Source organism: Aythya marila (genome assembly GCF_965140915.1).
Source record: "Aythya marila genome assembly, chromosome: 6".
Lineage (NCBI taxonomy): Eukaryota > Metazoa > Chordata > Aves > Anseriformes > Anatidae > Aythya > Aythya marila.
The window spans coordinates 18,591,834-18,609,226 of NC_139047.1; the positions used below are offsets into that span (position 1 = coordinate 18,591,834).

Genomic DNA, 17,393 nt, shown 5'->3' on the forward strand with positions numbered 1-17,393 from the left:
TTGTTAAACTGGATTGAGCAGTCTACTTTTTCTGTCATAGGAATATAATAGCAAAACTAACTTCAACCAGAGAAAGATTACATTCTTGTTATAATTGTTCTGTTAACCATGTAGTCTTCCAGGTAAAGTTATTAAATTGTTGAACATTTCTTTTAGTTCTGTAAATATCATCCTAATACTTACCCTTTTTTTTCCCCTCTCACTATCCTGCATGCTACTACACGTATATTGGGAGTTTAGTCTTAAATGCAGCCAACTTTGCAGGAGGCAAATCTCATTTTCTGAGATGTTGCTGAAGCACCATCTATGGATAAGGCATTAAAAGATCTCACTCTTAGAACTGGACTTTGTTCTAAGCCGAAAAGTTACAGGAAAAACACATTATGAATTAATCATTATACTAGAAGGAAGTAAAGGAAGACATCAATTATAGAGGAAGGTGGAAGAGTAAAGTAGGAGAAACGTACGTTATAATTCAAGAGAAGGAAGTTCACAAAATTGTAGGTAATCACACTGAATTCTGTAAGTTAAGATGCAGTGATCGCCTGATGATATTACTTCTAGTTTTCTCTCTGGTAGACCTGAGGAAAAATAGATGATGTACTTCCAGAGCTGACCCTTTACAAAATAACTTCAACATACTGTCTTAAAAGTAGGGAGTGATAGATGTGCTCTGGTTTACACTGCAATTATTGTCCAGAATTAAAGTAGATCTAGAGTTGATTCTAGAGAATTGTGACTTGATAGAATCTGAAATCTATATTGTAAATTGAGATGCTGGAGTTAGGCATAGTCTTCTAAGGGCGTAGGGTAAGTTGGTGTTACTTTCAAGGAATAAACTGTGTCCTGCCTTTAATGCTACATATTTTAAGTGATCCCAGACACAAACGGGACACAAGTGCACAAACAACAACAAAACCAAAACCAAACAGATTTCTAGTAAGAAGCATCTTTTTGCTGTTGAACCCAGATCAAAATGATAAATATCTGATTTTATGTTTGTTTTACCAAAAAGATGTCTTGTAAGATACAATAACCTTGCTCTCACCGTATAGTAAAAAAACAAACAAACAAACAAACAAACAAACAAACAAAAAACAAACAAAAAAAAAAAACAAAAAAAAAACCCTCTTAGTACATACACATAGTATGGACTGCAGTATTTAAAAGATGTACATGAGTTTGATATTCCTGTCCCTCCCTTTAGATTCCTCTTCATAGTCTTGTCTTATGGGGCTTGGGGTTTAGGGTGCAGAAAGCCTGCTGTGATCTGATTGAGAAAACCTTAATCTTGAGGTTACAAGACTTGAGAAATTACTGTAAAGGTGATATAGGCTCAGTAGTTTGCCCTCTTACTGGCTGTCACAACATGGTTATTATTTTAGCTGCTTCTAAAGGTCTAAATGACAGCTGAATGTACTTTATTGTTTGCTTGAATAGACGGAAACAAGTTTTTCTGGACATAGAATTTACAACCATCATTATTATATTAAGGTTAGGTTACTGCATTGTGCTTTATATGAAGATTTTTTTTACAGATTGTATAGGAGTGTTAAATTGCCTGAAATGAGTGACCATTTCTGACAATATGGGAGGTATCTGTTGGGCAATCTGAAACTATATTATATATCTTCACTGTCCTCCTGTTCATTTTCAAATACTTTTTGGTTATTTAATTTGTAATACCCCAATCATATTTAATATTGGACATGAAAGAGATCAGTTCCCTTTGAGTCTTTAAGATCAGTATTAGAAGTTTCTCTACCAGGTACATATTTAATAAAGGAATATGTAGCAGCCAGGACATGGGTATGTGAAAGTTACTTCTCAAATCATTTAGTGTTAAGTGCAAATTTCTTTACAGTTGAATAGGGGCTTTTCTATGACAGAGGAAAGAATCTGTGCATGGAATGAATCATTGTGCAGACTTCTTATTTTATTTGGGCTGGATTGTAAGTTTAAACTGCAGTCTTTTTGTGGTATATATGCACAAATATATTCAGGCATGCTGTAAGAATACAAAACGAGCAACAGTTGTGTGAACAGTGAGTTACAGAATTTGCTAATATGCTATTTCTAAATACTGATTCTAGGAGCTGCAGTCAGAACATGCAAGACAAGCCTTTGCAATGAAGGACAAAAATAAAAGTGGTATGATTACTGGGCTGGACTTCAATGAAATCATGGTTACCCTTCGCTCACATATGCTAACTCCATTTGTGGAAGAAAATTTAGTTTCGGTAAGTCTGAAGAAAAGTGCCTTGAGTTCAGGGTTTAATAGCTGAAATGTCTTAAAATGTTACTGATTCTCTCCCACTTTGTCTCTTCCTACTTGCTTATTGCTTCCTCAGTGCTAGAGATTATTCCCTTCATAACAGAGCGGGCAGAGCATGGAAGTACTCCTTGGATGCAGTATCGGAAAAGTTTGGCAGTGTAGTTCACACGCTTAAAGTGCTATTGGAAGCAGTTTGAGTTAGTCTACTATGCTTTCCCCTAAAGCAGGGCGAACTATACTTTGCACGGAAAGAATATTAATTTGGGGCAAAAGCCTGACTGATATGACATACCATCTCTCTGTAGGATTTATATTATGTACTAACTGTAGGCTTTGAAATAAATGGTTGTTGCTGTACCTGATACGAGAAGCCAGTCACTGCCTTTATCTAAAGCAGTGGTTACATGCATATCTCTATTAGAAAAATAGTCAGTTACCCATTTAGAGTGTGTATCAGATGCATTGAATAATAGTACAAGGAAGATGCGGACCTTATAGAACAAGTTCAGAGAAGGGCCACAAAAATGATCAAAGGACTGGAACACTTCTGTGTAAAGATGCTGGGAGAGTTTCTTGCCTATAGAAGGGAAGTCTGAGGAGACCTCTTTGTGACCTTTCAATATATAAAGAGTGCTTATAAGGAATACAGTGAAAAACTTTTTACCAGGGCCTGTATTAACAGGACGAAAAGAAATGTTTTTAAACTGAATTTTTTAAACCATGAGGGTGGTCAAACCGTGAAACAGGTTGCCCAGGGAAGCTGTGGATGCCACATCACTGAAATTGTTCAAAGTCAGATTGGACAGGGCTTTGAGCAACCTGATTTAGAAGATATCCCTGATCGTGCTAGGGGAGTTGACCTTTGAAGGCCATCTAGTCCCTTTCTAACCCAAACCATTCTATAATTCTATATGAGTATTTCCTGATCATTTCATAATATTCAGTTTGTACAAAGAAAAAAAAAAAGCGTCCTGTCTAATAATTTTCCCCTCATATTTCTATTAAAAATAGCTTAAAATTACTTTTGTCCATAGGTTCATGCCCGGTGCACCCTGCCAATACATGGAATTACAGGAATAGAAAGATATCTTTAATACTGTCCTTATTTGCCCAAATGGATGTTTCTGTAATTTGTAATAAGATGTTGTTAAAAGCCTTAAGGTACTTAACCACATTCATTTAACTTTTAAAGGTAGCTGGTGGAACTGTTTCACATCAGGTCAGCTTCTCCTACTTCAATGCATTTAATGCCCTTTTGAATAACATGGATCTCGTTAGGAAGATATACAGCAATATAGCAGGTATAAGAAAAGATGTTGAAGTCACAAAAGGTAAAGTATATTTCCTGCACTTTATTAATTTCTTAGTTGTCTCCGATCTGTAATCCAGTAGTGCATATATGGTAAGGCAAGTCAGAGACTGCATAGACTTAGCACTTAGCACAAGGTTAGCACTATTGTATAGGTGTTTAAAGGGTGATTTTCATCCTGCCAGGTTAGGAAGGATTTTCAACCAGATCATTAAGGGAGAAGAACTGGGGCTCTGGCAGAAACCTTGTTGGCCTTACTAGTTTGAATGGATATCTGCAAGACAATATATTATTGAGGATTTTACCACCCCATGAAAGATATGTATGGTTTCTTAGAGATGAGGTACCTAGGAAATAAGATAGAATGGATTAAGATTGAAAATCCATTATCAGTAATCTCCATATTGTTTAGCTCTAGTTACTTTATCTGTGATTAAATCTTTTTTAGAAAAATGGTTATAGTAAATAATTCCTTAGTGTTTATGGACCTGAGTGGTTTTACACGAAGTTTATGTCTATATTTAGGACATAGTTAATACCTGTACGTACAAAAGGTGGCCATGTGTCAGTCTTGATGCAGGCATGAGTGGATTGATTTTGTAGTGATTTTATGACAGATTTTGTCATTGATTTTATTACATGTATGGATGGGACCAACCAAATCTGAGTGTGATAAAAAGCATGCCAAGTTCCTTCTTTGCTTGGCTTAAGTTCATATGGTCTGCATACCTTTCATCCCTAAAGAAAAGCATAAAATCCCTGTCCTCATACTCCAAATTTTGCTAACAAATTACCTAGCTTATTTATTTATTTTTGATTCAGATGCATAAATATATCTTGGCTGGATTTGTGTTTTTGAAAATTGCTACTGTGTTTCCAGTGCTAAAACTGGTTTATTGTAGCTTAGCAATTATGTCATGAACATGTCATGTAATTTGGCTAGATAAACATCTAATGACAGGTGTCATTGAGAGCTAGCAGTTAAAAGAAACGTGGATGTGATGGCAATAAATGAGTCAGTTGCCCTTAAAGCTGTGAATATCACTATTCTGTTCTGTTTTGCAGAACTTCAGAAAAAAGAATCACAAATAGTGTGTGTGGTGTTATTAACCTTACTAGAATGAGGATTTTTGTTGACTTTGATGATGAATTCTTGCCATGAATCAGAGTTGTGCAGTCAGATTTCCTCTATGTCTCTAGAGGCCTGATTCAAGATAGATATCCTCCTGAAAATATTTTTTCCATTTGCATTATGGATTTTGCTCCTTGGTGATAGGTCTCTCCCTTTCTCTCTCTCTCTTTTTTTTTTTTTCTGTTTTTTTTTTTTTAAATGATAATGAAGTTATTTGTGAAAGTTGTGTATAAAGAAGAAATTTGACAAATAACACAATTGCTTTGTCTTTCCCTTTTAAATCCAGAGGAATTTACCCACTCTGCAATCCGATTTGGACAAGTTACACCACTGGAAATAGATATTCTCTACCAACTTACAGATTTATACAGTGTTACTGGGTAACTTATAATAATTAATTTTACCATTTAATAATCATATTGCTGTTCTCTATGCAAAAAAACCCTACTCATTTTCATCTTAATTTAAAAAAATTGAGTGTTTTGTTGTATTTCTTTACAATAATTTATTTAATGTAAAATGAGTTTGGTGTATGCATGGATTTTCTAATTGAATTGTGTACATCAAGCATAGTTATTAATTTTCATATTATAGGTATACATTTAAAATAGCAAAACAAATTACTGTAATCCCCAAAGGCTATAATACACTGGTATTTTTAACTTTATTGATGTTTCAGGAAGGTGTTCGCATGTGGACTCTTGGATAGGAATACCTACCTATTGTTTAATTGTGATTGGCAAAATTGTTTAATTTGTGAATTATATCCTTTATTACCCTTTATTACTAGTAATCAAGGACTCCTGAATAATCCGAGGTCCCTTTATGTCCACTTAACAGCTCTAAGAAGAGAATGCCCTTCAAACTCCCAAGAATTCTTTATGGCAGTGTAGCAGAATTCTTAGATATGTGTTCAAATATGACAAGTGTTTTTTTTTTTAAACTCAGGATGTATTCTGTGAGGTGTGGCCAGGAATACTGTATTGAATATGTTTGTTATTTTATCTAACAGTAATTTACTTTCCTCTGTCTTGTGTTAAGGCGCTTAACTTTGGCAGATATTGAGAGAATAGCACCGCTGGCTGAAGGTGCATTACCTTACAACTTGGCAGAACTACAGAAGCAGGTAGGTAGAAGTGACATATATATACAAATAAAATTGCTGAAAATAAGTGCATGTTTATGTACATGCATATGAAAAGTTTAAAAAAACAATACCAAAAACAATGTACTTAAACAGATACCAAAGATGTGGAATGTGCTATGTGTATTGCTATAGGGATAGAATTAGGACACAATATTGAGTGTGTTTCTAAACAAGATACTAGGTGTCATATTGAATGGTGGCCTATTCAGATAAAAGAATGTATAGAAACTTGGATTCACTTCACTTCACAATCTAACATTGTAATTATACAATTAATTAAAAATAGTAAAATATATGAGTATTAAATGCAAAGCTTATAAATGTCGTCTTTTTTTGAAAAATGTGATGAAACAATTGGCTTAACCATTTATTTAAACAGATCATTGAATTTTACTCTACTTCCTGGCTCTCTGAGCTAGACAGTGGAAGGGGAATTCAGCTTTATTGAGATTGATGAAAAGGGTAGAATTAGAAGATGAAAAATAACAGTAGTAGAAAGTTAACCCGCTGTTTTACCAGACCTTTACAGTTATCGCTCTATTTTAATATACGCATGTATAGTACAGCATAAGAGTCCTAGACTGTCCATTAGGATTTTTAATATAAATTGTTTCACACTTCTATGGTTATTTGTACAACTGTAAAAACTAAAGAATTAGGACCAAACATTGTGCAGGTCTTTAGCTTAATGTTTAGACTTTCCATTATAGTTACTGGGTACCATACTGCCCACTATCAGGAGTATTGTTGGCAAGTTTACATGATAAGGATGTCTAGATTTGGAGGCTGTATCTTCTGTATGTTTTTGGTTCAATATGTAATTGAGAAGTTGTCTTTTGCAAGCAGGTATGTCTAATGCTAGTTAAGCTGTGATTTAAATTTTACCTTAACCTTCTTCTAAGGTTGAATCCAAGTACTACTGATACCAAAACTAGCAACTTGATGGGAAGTCTCTTATGCTGTGCATAGAAATACTCCGTTCTGTTCTTTTTTATTTTGGGTATATGCTAGGGGATTCCTTCTTCCGAAGCATTTTGTAGGTGATTGTTCTCAGTAGGGTTACTCAGAGGGGGAATTAACTCAAGTGTTAATAATATAAAGCTAATTATGCAGTCAAGAAAATCCTTGAAACAGGTACACAGCAGATTCAGAAAGGAAGACATACGTACATGGTGAGTTACATGGTTACATAATTATTCAATACAAAGATCGTTTACACATTGGTATTTATTATGCAAAACAACAAAAAAGGTAGGATATGATCTTAGAAGTTTCTGATGCACTATCATTTGTTTATTTTTACTGTTAGAACTTCATAAGGAAGTACAATTCCACATAGAGCTGTACATTCCCAAGTAAGCTTTACAAGAGAATACAATAATGTCCAGTGTTCATCTGAACCAGGGCATTTTGCTCCAAGGATGTCTCCATATCCTTTTTCTCTCTGTAATATATGAAGAAGGGTAGGATATCTAATTCTTAACATCTTGTATGAGTGAATGTCATAATTCTGACTAAACACATATTTGTGTACTCAGGAGAGAAATATAGTTTTTCATTGTGAAGGTTTTTCCTACAGTGTCTGAACAACTCCAGTTCTCTCAGTCAGTGTTAGAAGTTTGTGGTGCCCATGAAGACACCCAAGGGCTCTGATTCCCAAGTAGGCGAAGCCTGGTGGAGGCTGAATTCTGCTCACAGCTTCCTTGATTGATAAACAGACAGTTGAGCTTCTAATGAATCAACTGCTGTACTGCCACATCCAGCAGCTCAGCCTGTATGGTGAACTGAAGCTGGTGATGACGTGCATTATAATACTGCTCCTAAATTGCAGTGATTCAGCAACTGATTCCCAAGTAGCTCAGTCATCTGGGTTGTTGGGGCAGGAGGGCAGAGAGCTGTCAGTAGTGACCTGGCAAATCCAAGCTACACCATCTCCCAAAAGGTGAAATTCAGATCCCCTACCCTGTACAGATAGTACTGCAGTAAGGTGTTCTGAGTTAAAGCAGGCAGCACAGTGCGGTGACAAAACCACCTATGCCTTGTTCACCATGTGAGAGTCCTGTATTTGCCAGCAGATGAGGGTCCCAGGACTCCATCTGAAAATAAAAGCTTGTATATACAAAGCCTGTCCTTTTTCAGCTCACTTTGTGTACATACTACAACAAGGTTCCTCTAAGTAGGAACCTTTCTATCCACTAGAAAATCTAGGATACATCTCAATGACAGGAAAATCTTGAATTAGTTCAACTGCTATGGTGAAAACATTCTTCTACATAAAATATAGGTAGTATGTGGGACTTGGGATTTATTCTGTTTACTCTTGTGACAGCTTGGTCATCCAGTTGTCTTTCAAACAAACTCATCTGAAACACAGTGTCTGATCTGTTCTTAATGTTACCGTTCTGTTGTCCTTAAGGAATTAGACATATCTGAGGCAATGAAATACATGTATGTGTCCCAACCCTACTTAGTGGTAACAGTCTTCCTATGGATTCCTAAAGACAAGAATGATGGAATTAATTGATGCAGAGATGTGTATACAATGTTTGTCCAGACTAAGGAGAAGTATTTTTAATGAAGTTTCGTAACTGCATTCTTAACTGGCAGCTTTAGTTTTAATCGGTGCTTTTGTGGCATTCACCTTCCTGAGTAGATTATTAGGAAATAAAATACTTGTCTCGTTGTATTTTACACATCAGAATTACCTGTGTAGCTCGACAGTGTTATGAAATAAGCTCGCTGAAAAAAGTGTCACTCCTCACTAGAACATATTCTTCTTATGCTCTTGGAGTAATACATTATGCTTTCATCCTGCTCTATGTTCTGTGTTAACAGCGCACAGCAAAAGGAAAGTTCTTTCATTTTCTTCATTTTATAAGGAGCGGTGTTTTACTGGGCCTTATCCTAAGTTAATCTTTTATTACCTGATGTTGTGGTTTAACCTGGCAGGCAACTAAGCACCATGCAGCCATTCGCTCACTCCTCTTCCCCATAGTGGGATAGGGGAGAGAATCAGGGAAAAAAAAAAAAAAAAAAAAAAAAAAAAAAAAAAAAGGTAAAACTTGTGTGTTGAGATAAAGACAATTTAATAGGACAGAAAATGTGTCCAGCCAGGGCTCAAGCAGGGCACCACAAGAAGCTGAAAAGTCCTTGGCTCTGTGTGAGCACTGCTCTGCAACAACTAAAACATTGGTGTGTTATCAACATTGTTCTCATACAAAATCCAAAACACAGCACCATACCAGCTACCAGGAAGGAAGTTAACTCTATCCCAGCCGAAACCAGGGTATTTAATTTAACTGTATTGATACAATGAAAGATACCCATTTGTGAAAGAGAGAATATCATTCCAGTGAGGTTCAGCTGTCACTAGAAAATGAAAACAAGTCTCTAATCACTTCTATATGGTTTTAAGATCCCTTCTAAAAGGAAAATTAGATTTTTACATGAACTCACTCCATCTTTGTAGATTTGGTGGAAATGGAAATTAGTTTGCTTTCAACCATGTTTACTTTATTGTCAGTTTTTTTCATTGTGTAAGATTTTCTTAAAGCCTGGCAGCTGAATATCCTATGGGGATGACAGCTACAGTAATTTTCTGTTTATAAATATTCATGATTTGAAAGCTATAGCATTAATTACATTCATTTGCATATCCATCTGAACACACAAGTAAACTGCAAACTTTGTGAACGCTTATCTAATAATATAAAAGTGACATTTCCTTCACAAAGAATTTGATTTTTAACATCCAGTGATGTATTCATTAAGATTTATGTCTGAATGTAGTGACTGGATTTGATGAGAACTCTGGAGCTTCGTAGAAAAAGAATAACCTTAAAACAGCTAAAAGGAAGCAGGTGTGCTAATGTACCAGAAGATTTTTGTGGAATGAAGAACCAGTCCTGTTTCATTTCTAAGTCTTTTAGGGGTATTATTATTGCACGAATCTTTCAATTACATGAATCAAAAGATACCCCTGTATTTTGGAATTTATTTTTGTGACTATTTTGTTGTGATTTTTTTTTTAAATCAGGAAAATTTAGTGTTTTGGATAGTAAATTTTTCAGATCTGTTGTTTTTCTTTGCATTTCATTTGATTCATGCTTTTTATTTTTTTAATAAACTGTTCCACATGTACAATTTATAATTTTGGTGCTATCCAGATTTTTTCTGTTTTCTCTGTTAATCTATATTGTTGGGGAGGAAAATGTCTTGTGGAAGAAAATGGTAAAAGCTGTATCTTTTTCTTCTGTGGAAAAACTATATATTTTTTACTAGTAAGGAATGCATCTTAATCTTACAGACCTTTGTCCTACATTGTGTACACACAGTGTAACATTATACAATAAAGGCACATTTTCGCACATCTGGTGTAATACCAGCACAAACAGGGTTGCTGACACTGCAGTACGTGCTGTCTTTCTGTGGATGTTCCACTTTTCAGAGCCTCAGTAAGCTGAACATAAATGAGTTAAGAAGCCTTGGTGAATTAGCTGTGAAATATCTGTGTGAAATAATCTTTGTGGAGAATTCAAAACATGCATCGGGGCAAAGCTCTCTGTAGCTTCTGAGGTCCATATCAATCCCAGCTGTGCTGTCTGAAATGCATCTGCAAATGATACAGGTTGCTATTAAGGACAAAAAGGTGGTTGTGTTTGGGAGGTGGGCTTTATTTTGTTTGCTTTAATATGGGTTTTAACTTTTAGTATTTTGGCTAGTTATATAACTGAGAGAAGTTGTACTACATAGTATAAATTCTTCTCTAATGCCCTTATGTATGCTCAGAAGAAAACTTGGCTCATTTTGTGTACTTTACTGTGCAAGTTACATCTTGTTTATCAGCTATTATATCTAATAAACATCTAATAATATGATTGTGAATCTCTATAAATATTTTCTGTAGAGATTTGTATTTATTTTAAACCCTAACATATTTATAATAGTGTATGTGATTGAAGTGAGTGAGGTCATCATTATGTCTGTAAGTCATCAACTGTTTGAAAAAGTCTTGCGGACAATGCTTTGGGGAATAATTGACTTTTTTTTTTTTTTTTTTTGCTTGTTTTGAAGGTATTAAATGTCATGTTTATGTTATGTGGCAATGTATATGTGATCTTAAAATATTTTACCATGATGATGGATGGCGCCTGTGAGATACTGCATTCTTTTTGAGATACTGAGTTTTATTTGAGACAAAGGGGGTTTCCAGGCCTTGCAAGTTCAAAAGCAACAGAATAAAAAGTAGCAAACTTGATTTCTATATCTATCTACTTTGTCTTGACCACAGTTTGTTGTTGTTGTTGTTATTTTACCAGGAATGTGTAAGGAAGAACATGTTATGAAAGGCGTGTTTGAAAAATATGCTTTACTCATTAGGGATCATGGAAGTTAGATGAGAATGACTTTTTGTCTCCTTAACATAAAGCTACGAATTTTTATCACATTCTTTCCTTAACTTCACAAAAGCCAATTCATAGGCATCTTTATTTTCCCATGCAGGTTTTGAAGCATAATTTTTTCTTTTCTTTTCTTTACATAGCAATCTTATGGAGAGTTAGGCAGGCCTATCTGGCTCCAGGTAGCTGAGTCAGCTTACAGGTTCACTTTGGGCTCAATTGCTGGAGGTGAGTAATTTGTCTGGTTCCTATTTTCAAACCTGGGTTAGTAGTCTGTCATGCCAGACTACATGGGATCATCTCAAGTGCATTTCTTGGTTATATACATGAAGAATTGGAGGGCGGAACTACTTCTGGTTATGCCATTCCTTTATTGCTTCTGTTCTAGTATTCCTCCACAAACAGCTGAAACCCTTCAGTAACAAATTTCTTTACTGATAGTTCTCATTGCTTCTTTTCCTGATTTAGTTGTCTTTGTTCTGGACACATGGTTTTATACAATATATAATAAATCCATATATAATAAATCTATTCTCATTGAGACTGTTTTCTGGATTTTCAGTATTGGCCTTTCTTACTTCCAAGATACCAGAGACCTTACCACCTTATATGTTCTTTGTGTTTAAATAAATGTAGAAAATAATCATAATTATATACAAACCAACAATGATGTTGCAGAAATAATACTTCAAATACTTTCTCATAGCTGTTGGTGCTACGGCAGTATACCCCATAGACCTGGTGAAGACTCGTATGCAGAATCAGCGTTCCACCGGTTCAGTTGTAGGAGAGTTGATGTATAAAAACAGCTTTGACTGCTTTAAAAAGGTTTTGCGTTTTGAAGGCTTTTTTGGTCTTTACAGAGGTAAGTGAATAAAATACATGTATCAAGTTAGGGATTTTCTACTTTTTTTTTTTTTTTTATTTTTTTTAATACTTCAGGAACTAGTCTTATGGGAAAACTAGGAAACTTGACACCATATGCAATTTTGCTTCTGTTTCATAGAGCTGAATATGTAACTTCCCTTGAGCACTGTTCATCATAATTGCTGGGAAAAAACGTGCCTTTCTTGTTGTTACTGATTTGCTCCTTGGTGCTTAGATTGTTTAAAGTCCTAATCTCTGTGGTGTAAGTGTTGTGGACATGATTATCTCACAAACTGAGGATTGTGGCTTTTCGCTGGAGGCGAACATCCGGAGTAGATTAGCCTGTGAGGAATAAAGATCAATTTTATGGCAAATATTTTTTTATTAAAAGAGAAGAAATACAGTCATTTTGAAAGGTACTTGTTAAATCGGATGTCAGTCTACTTATGCCTCATACCTTTGCAGGTAGCGGGACTACTGTGAGCTAGAAATCGCAGCCTGCAATTCATGTTGCAGTTTATGTAACATATTGTTCTAATTTACTTTAAAAAGTAAATAACTTATATTAAAAAAAACGCTCTTCTAAAGTACAGATTAAGAATTCAAAGCAACTACTTATCAGATCAGTTAGAAAAGTTATCTTAGTTATCTTGTTTTAGTTTAGGAGAAGGTTTTGAAGTAATTTTTATTGCACCAATAAGGTGACTTACGTGAAGGCACATACTAGTCAGTCTTATATTGTTATTTAGTTGAATTCTCTTATTAATTGCCATTTTATACAGAAAGCACAATTTTCGTAAGGATCTGTACATCTTTAGTTTATTTATTAATTGGAGAAAAGTAACTTCTGTGATGGTCACAGACTTTTTTTCTGCATTGCAATGTGCTCTGTCCATGAAGACACTGGTCAGTGCTAGTGTCCTTTAAAGAAAGTATCTGAGAAGTCTTTGCATGTCTATGAACGCTGAGGAGTTTTTGGTGATCTTACAGGATTTTGCAATGCAAGCAAGTAGAGGGAGGAATAGGTCAGTGAATATGTTAATGAAATAGCTGCGATCTCTGTAAATTATGATTTACTAGTAAATTTCTTTCCGTTTTTGTTGCCAAATTTTTCATTAAATACTCCTTGAAGTTGCATTTATGACTCTATTTCGCACTTTGATTTCTACAGTGCTTTTCTGTAGTACTGATTCCTTTCTCCCTCCTGCACCCCGACATGGTTTTGCATAGCAGCTCCTAAAGCTGCTTACATGTTATTTTTATTTTGGTTTTCTAACCTTTGGCAAATGCTTTTCATTGATAAGTTAAAAACAATGCCTCTCACTTGAGGAAAAATGTGCTTGTTTTATGGAATGTCAGCTTGTTTAATTTTTTAATAATATGTTTAATAACTGTCTTTAAGATTGTTTAGCATAAAAGGTTTGTGTGGTTCTTTTGAAAATACTACGTGTAATGGTCAGCGTGTTTCTAAGGTCTTTGATTCAGTATCGGAGAGTACTAAGCTGAAGCAGCAGAAATGTTTATAGAGTTGACTCTCTGTAACTGTGTTCTTATATTCCTACACTGAATTATCCTAATAGTATTCCCATATAATGGCACAATATACTTATTTACTGCAGTTTAAAAGATAGATTTGAATGGATATTGCAAAGTTTGTATTTTTAAATACGAACTTTAAATTTTTGGTCAAGAAAATCATGACACTTGAATCCTGGCATCCAACTTCAGAACTAATTACAAAATATTTTCTAAGCTCCCTTGCTAGTCTATGGTAGAATACAGAGAGCATGTGTCTGGGATGTTCAGCTGCATGTAAAGGGAGGAGGCAGGCTGGAGGGGAAGTTGTCTTGTGGTGTTTTGTCTGGTAGGTTTTTTTTTTTTTGTTGTTTTTTTTTAAAGTGTAGGCACTGCAGAACTGGATTTTCTTTTCATGGTAGATCAGAGATTCAGGCTGGGAGGGCAGCATTTCTTTTTGTTATTGTCAACCTTTCTTTGTATTTAATAACTACCTTTCCTCAGCATAGTAAGTCTGTAAATCGCACGGAAAGTACTGTGTTGGAAGAAAACACTACAGTGCATATATTAACTGCTGCTCTTTCAGCTTCAGCTCTGAGCTTCCTTTTAAGGAAGTACTAAAAAAAAATCTACAGGCTAAGAACTTCTGGGAATTTTGAATACTTTTCATGAATTTTTAGCTGTTACTCTTTTCACTTAATGGATAGTGGAAAGCTGCATCATTATAGTTTTGTTGATGTTGTTTGATATTCGATATAATTAGCCTGGGATTTTTTGTTTGTTAATTGGCAGACATTTCTGACAAATTGATATTCCCAAAGCACGGAATAACACTAAGAAATGAACACTTTTAATAAAGATAAGCTCTTTAAGTTTTATAATCTTATACATATGCCAAGATGAGTATGGAGAAAATGGATTTTAAAATAACAGATGCTGCTATAATATTGTATGTTAGGAAGTTAAGACTGCCATCTACTGATTTTTTTCTTAAACCTATTAGTTCCTAGAAAGGTGTATGTGCTTTTGTCAAAAGGCAGTTCATTTTGATAGCAGTTATTTTCCAGGAGCAAGAGCCTTTCAAAATTGGTATCTGCCAACTAATGCTTCCCCTTGGCAAGATAAAAAAAAAAATATTTAATAGTAAGTGAGTTTAAAGAATTCCATTTTGGACTGAACTAATGAAAATCCTTCATTTTCTTTGTTGACAGAAGCCTTCAGAAATCTCAGATTTAGTGAGCCAAATAGACAATAGTTGATAATGTGTATATATATCATAATTAATCTCCTGTTTTGAAAAGTAATTCAGAGCTTTATGTGAAAATTACATCAAGGGGCTAAAAAACTCTAACTAAAACTTAGATTAACTCTTATGTGAGTAGACATGTATAAGGTGTTTGTTCAGTCCTTTACCTTTTTACCTCTACAGCAACAGCATCAGGCTCGACTTGGTTGTAGAAAGTGGCTCTGCTCACCCTTTTCATTACAAATTTCAAAAAAAAATCTTAGCATAAAATCATATAGGTATGAATATGCAGTGCTCTAGTATCCTCGCATGCATAAATGACATCTACCTCAAAGGGTAACTGCCATATACTTAAAAGGGTATCCCATGTGCAGGAAGGCATTTCTGTAGAGCTCTTGTAAAATACTAGTTTCTTTATTAGGAAGATAATGTTGCCTTATGATGTCTTTGTTTCTATAGGCTTGTTACCACAGCTGATAGGTGTTGCTCCAGAAAAGGCTATTAAGCTAACTGTACGTATCTTTTTTATTTTATTTTCTGGCATCTTTTCGTTTGTTAACATGCACAGGATTTATTTCCTAAAATATGTGAAAGATGCCCACTTAAAAGCACTCTAATAAATATGGTTACACATGTACTTGATAGAGGTTAATAATGAGGAGGAATAACTTTAAACTGTGTGTAATTTATTGTATCTTCATTAGGTTAATGACTTTGTCAGAGACAAATTCACGAAGAAAGATGGTTCCATTCCACTCCCCGCAGAGATCCTTGCTGGAGGCTGTGTAAGTATCCATCCTGTACTATTTGTTCCTAGGAAAAATTGATTCTCAGTCATGTGCAGTACAGTTGGAGTGGCAGTTAATGCATGTGCTTTGGTGATTTGAACAGAACTTTTTTTTCCCATTCACAAGAACTGAGGAAGTACTTTATGTTACTTCATGAAAATGTGTTCAGTGAAAACTGAACAATATAGTCTTATCTTTCAGATAACAGGTCTGAATGAAAATTCAGTTTAAATTACTTTATATAAAATGTACTTACATTACTCCAGACCCTAACTACATCCCTCATCTAAATGGTTCAAAAACAAATTGTGATTTCATTGAGATGGAGAACTCTATTTCAGCAGATCTCTAAGCAAGATCTAAGTGGTTGGAATTGATATTGATGATAGATTTTTTTGTTTTGTTTTTTGCACATTGGATAATTTTGTTTGTGGGATTCCCCAACAGTTGTTAACCCTATAAAATGTTTAAGGCTTGAGTTAGTTTTCTTTTGTAGCAGAGAACACTAATAACTTCCAGTTGAGTAGGCTGACAGACTGGTATAAAACCTCCTCAGCTTACAACAAAACCTGGGGCAGAAAGGTTGTTGACCTCTGCAAACTTTTAATTCAAAGAAGCAGCCCTGAAGGGAGGCTGCTTATAGTTCTGCCTGATTGAATTTGGCAGCCTGGTACATGCTTGAGTCTTCACCTGTCAGTGTACAAAGTTTATTTTCTGAGAAATGTGAGAAAGCAGCTGTGATGTATAGCTAGCAAAAGAGTAACCTTTCTTTTTGGAAAGCTCAATAACACAGAAAGCACATACAAATCATTTGTAACAGAAGTGAATATAATTCATTAGTGTTTTTCTCTGTGTTGCAGTTAAATTCACAGTTTAAATTGAACAACTGATAATTATATTATTTTTACGTTCTTTTGTACTGAAATGTGTAATATTAAGTACAAACTACGTTAAAGGTGTTTTCTCTTCCTGATAAGTACTCCTTTTTGAAAATAACTTCTTATTGTCGTACTGTAGTGAACATACAAAAATCAGGGAGAAATTTTAGTTTCAGATAAGCTTTTGGAAATTCATATGCTTTTGTGAATCTAAGCAGATCTATAATCTGTCCAAACACAACCCTTTCTTCTAGCTGATTCTATTAGCTGATATTATCCTCAAAAAGGAGAAACATTTTTCACTCCATTTGGGAGAATTTTAGATTAAGTTAGCCTTTGTAGGAGAGGTGTTGGTCATAGTTTAGCAACTTCACGGATGCTTTTAATTTCTTTGCTGCCTTCTCTGAATCAGCTGGTAATCAGTTTTTGACTTTTCTGTCTGCACTGATGCTTAATTCCTTTTTAGCTATTTCAGTTTTTCCTAGGTACCAAATTTTTTATTAGTAAGCCTACAGAGTTTATTCAAAAGGTTTGAAAGGAACAATTGACTAAGGCAGTATCAAGTTAATATGTTTGTCTCTCATGTCCTTTTCATCCATTGTGATAGCTCTCTTATTTGTTGATTTGCTTGGAATTAGTGTTGTTCATTGTATGCTTCTTGTTTGTTTGACAAAATACTATATGAGACATAACCAGCAGTTATACTCAAGGATGTAACTCGTGTTACAGGGGCTTTGTGTATGCAGGGGCAGAAAAGATTTTCTGTTTGGGAAATACTACCTTTCTTCTCCATCTTTCCTTAATTCTGTTCCTCCTCTATTTGTTAGTATAAATTAT

The 17,393-nt window shown here is 34.8% G+C and overlaps 1 protein-coding gene across 3 annotated transcripts in view; it reads left to right on the top strand.

The window, feature by feature from the left end:
* The window catches only part of SLC25A12 (solute carrier family 25 member 12), a 50,668-nt gene that overhangs the window by 21,054 nt on the left and 12,221 nt on the right, over positions 1 to 17,393 (top strand). For all 3 annotated transcript variants that reach the window (XM_082763773.1, XM_082763775.1, XM_082763774.1), the window contains 8 exons: positions 2,094 to 2,240; positions 3,468 to 3,606; positions 5,003 to 5,096; positions 5,758 to 5,842; positions 11,406 to 11,490; positions 11,969 to 12,127; positions 15,350 to 15,402; positions 15,595 to 15,675. In XM_082763773.1, the coding sequence (XP_082619899.1) occupies positions 2,094 to 2,240; positions 3,468 to 3,606; positions 5,003 to 5,096; positions 5,758 to 5,842; positions 11,406 to 11,490; positions 11,969 to 12,127; positions 15,350 to 15,402; positions 15,595 to 15,675 (843 nt within the window). The remainder of the gene's footprint in view (positions 1 to 2,093; positions 2,241 to 3,467; positions 3,607 to 5,002; positions 5,097 to 5,757; positions 5,843 to 11,405; positions 11,491 to 11,968; positions 12,128 to 15,349; positions 15,403 to 15,594; positions 15,676 to 17,393) is intronic.